Genomic DNA, 2,500 nt, shown 5'->3' on the forward strand with positions numbered 1-2,500 from the left:
TCAGACTGCAGAGGAGCGAACACACACAGGGGCACGACTATTAAAGACCACACAAAACACACAAAACACACACACACACACTCACGCACGCACGCACACACACGCACACACACTCACGCTCACGCACGCACACACACACTCACACACGCACGCACGCACGCACACACATACCGCGCGCATGTCAGGTAAAAGATAAAAACTTTTACATGTTTGAAACAAAACAAACTTGAAGAGGGGAAGATCTTACTAGAGTAGAGTATACTGTAGTACTTTTACGTATTAATCCTGAAGGGAATTAAGTTGTCTGTCAGTTTACATACAGTAAATACACAAATACACAACATACACAAAGGCCTTATACACACAATTTTACATCACAGTAAAAGTACTTATAGCACACTCTTGAGTACCACCACACATGCTCTCTCTCTCAAATACACACATGCTCTCTCTGTCTCTCTCTCACATACACACACATGCACACTCACCCACACACACACAAGGTCCTGGTAGGGTATCATGTTGCATACACACACATTCACACTCAAAAAAGTAAAACTAAAGATAAAAAAGCCACAGTAAGCCAAATGTGTATTGCCCGTGCTAGAAGTCCCTCATCCTTATACATGCTTTGAGAAGGAGAAGCTCTTAGTGTTTGGAAGTAGGGTGCGCACATCCACAAGTAGTTGTCCAGGTGCCAGACAAAAGGTAGTAGGTAGTGCGATGAAGCGGTCCGCACACTGTGTGTCAACTCCAAAAATACTTTATTTCATTTTAACATAATATGGCAACATATGCAAGGAGACGCTCTTATATATGCTTTGACAAGCTTATTGGAATACCTTGGAATACCTTCATGGCCCACAGTTTGGGAATCCCTTCTCTATACACAGGAAGTCTATTAGTCGTTATTATTTCTCTCTATCGCCCCTTTCTCTTTCTCTTTCACCCTCTTTCTGCTCTTCTCTCTCGCATGCATTTCTAATCATTATTATTGTCAATGTCTTATTTATACGCTGTATTTTAACTGCACATTGGTGACTGGCCAAAACGTCATTTCAAACGTTTGTGCTAACCCTGTTACATAGATTTTTGACAATAAAGTGCACTACTTGACTTGACTTGACTAAAACGAACGTGCACACCTGCATGCACACAGTACTGCAAAAAAAAAAAGAAAACCATGTGGCGTCACACCCACGGAAACGCATAACATTCATAGAGAGCAAAGGGTAAAGAATGCATGGAGTTCACATGTGTATAGGCCCACACGGCATGGATTTCCAAAACAAACACACACCCATGCCGTGACCCAAAGGAACACACACAGACACGAACAAAGAAACTGTACATGGTTATATAAGCTGACAGAGGAAGAGGTCATAAGGTGACCAGGGATACTTGTTTTGCACTAAGGAGATGTTATATCCAGTATGCAGAAAGAGTGATGTTGATTTTAAAAAAGATAATTCTTATTTGTTTGGTCAATGAATAGTCAGTAGCAAATACAAGACAACCTACTAATGTGCGCACATACACACATGCACACACTCTCGCACGCACGCACACACGCACGCACGCACGCACGCACGCACGCACGCACGCGCACACACACAACCAGGGAGAAGGAGGGGTGGCCAACGATAGTCAGTGGACACACACACACACACACACACACACACACACACACACACACACACACACACACACACACACACACACACACACACACACACACACACACACACACACACACACACAGGTGCGCACATGCATGCGCATACGTACACACACACACACAGTAGTGCTATCTCTCTCTCTCTCTCTCTCTCTCTCTCTCTCTCTCTCTCTCTCTCCTCTCTTCTCTCTCTCTCTCTCTCTCTCTCTCTCTCTCTCCTCTCTCTCTCTCTCTCTCTCTCTCTCTCTCTCTCTCTCTCTCTCTCTCTACAACACACACACACACACACACACACACAACATTGCTATCTTTGTCTGTCACTCTCTCTCTGTCCAACACACACACAAATACAGAGGTGATGAGTTGTTGGGTGTGGTGCATGATGGGAGTTTTGCTGGCAGCATCATCAGACACACATCTGGCGCTCATACCCCAGGCCTCACGTCTGTCACACACACGCACACACATACACACACACACACATACACCCCGAGGCCTCTTGTCTGTCATCGTCAAGACCTGTGTTTTCACAAGACACTTGCTGCTCACACTAATCTACAAAAACGAATGCACACACAAGCACACAAGCACACATGCACGCACGCACACACGCACACACGCACACACACACACTTCAGGCTTGTACGAAATTCCGAATTGAATGAATTTGAATTCAAAGTAATACCATAATATGAACACTAAGTGGTGGTGTTCTATGTACTCTCAATGGGTGGTGTAGCTTAAATTCAAAGAAAATCAAGGTAATGACACCACTTAGTGTTCATATTGTAGGGTGTGTGTAAGTAGGGTGTGTGTGTGTGT

The 2,500-nt window shown here is 44.4% G+C and overlaps 1 protein-coding gene across 1 annotated transcript in view; it reads right to left on the minus strand.

Annotated features, from left to right (window-relative positions):
- The window catches only part of ahr2 (aryl hydrocarbon receptor 2), a 191,965-nt gene that overhangs the window by 17,152 nt on the left and 172,313 nt on the right, over positions 1 to 2,500 (minus strand). The window contains exon 5 of the mRNA XM_063211713.1: positions 1 to 5. This exon is cut by the window's left edge and continues 116 nt beyond it. Coding sequence (XP_063067783.1) covers positions 1 to 5 — 5 coding nt within the window. The remainder of the gene's footprint in view (positions 6 to 2,500) is intronic.

The sequence above is a fragment of the Engraulis encrasicolus genome, chromosome 12 (genome assembly GCF_034702125.1).
Source record: "Engraulis encrasicolus isolate BLACKSEA-1 chromosome 12, IST_EnEncr_1.0, whole genome shotgun sequence".
In the NCBI taxonomy this organism is placed as follows: Eukaryota; Metazoa; Chordata; class Actinopteri; order Clupeiformes; family Engraulidae; genus Engraulis; species Engraulis encrasicolus.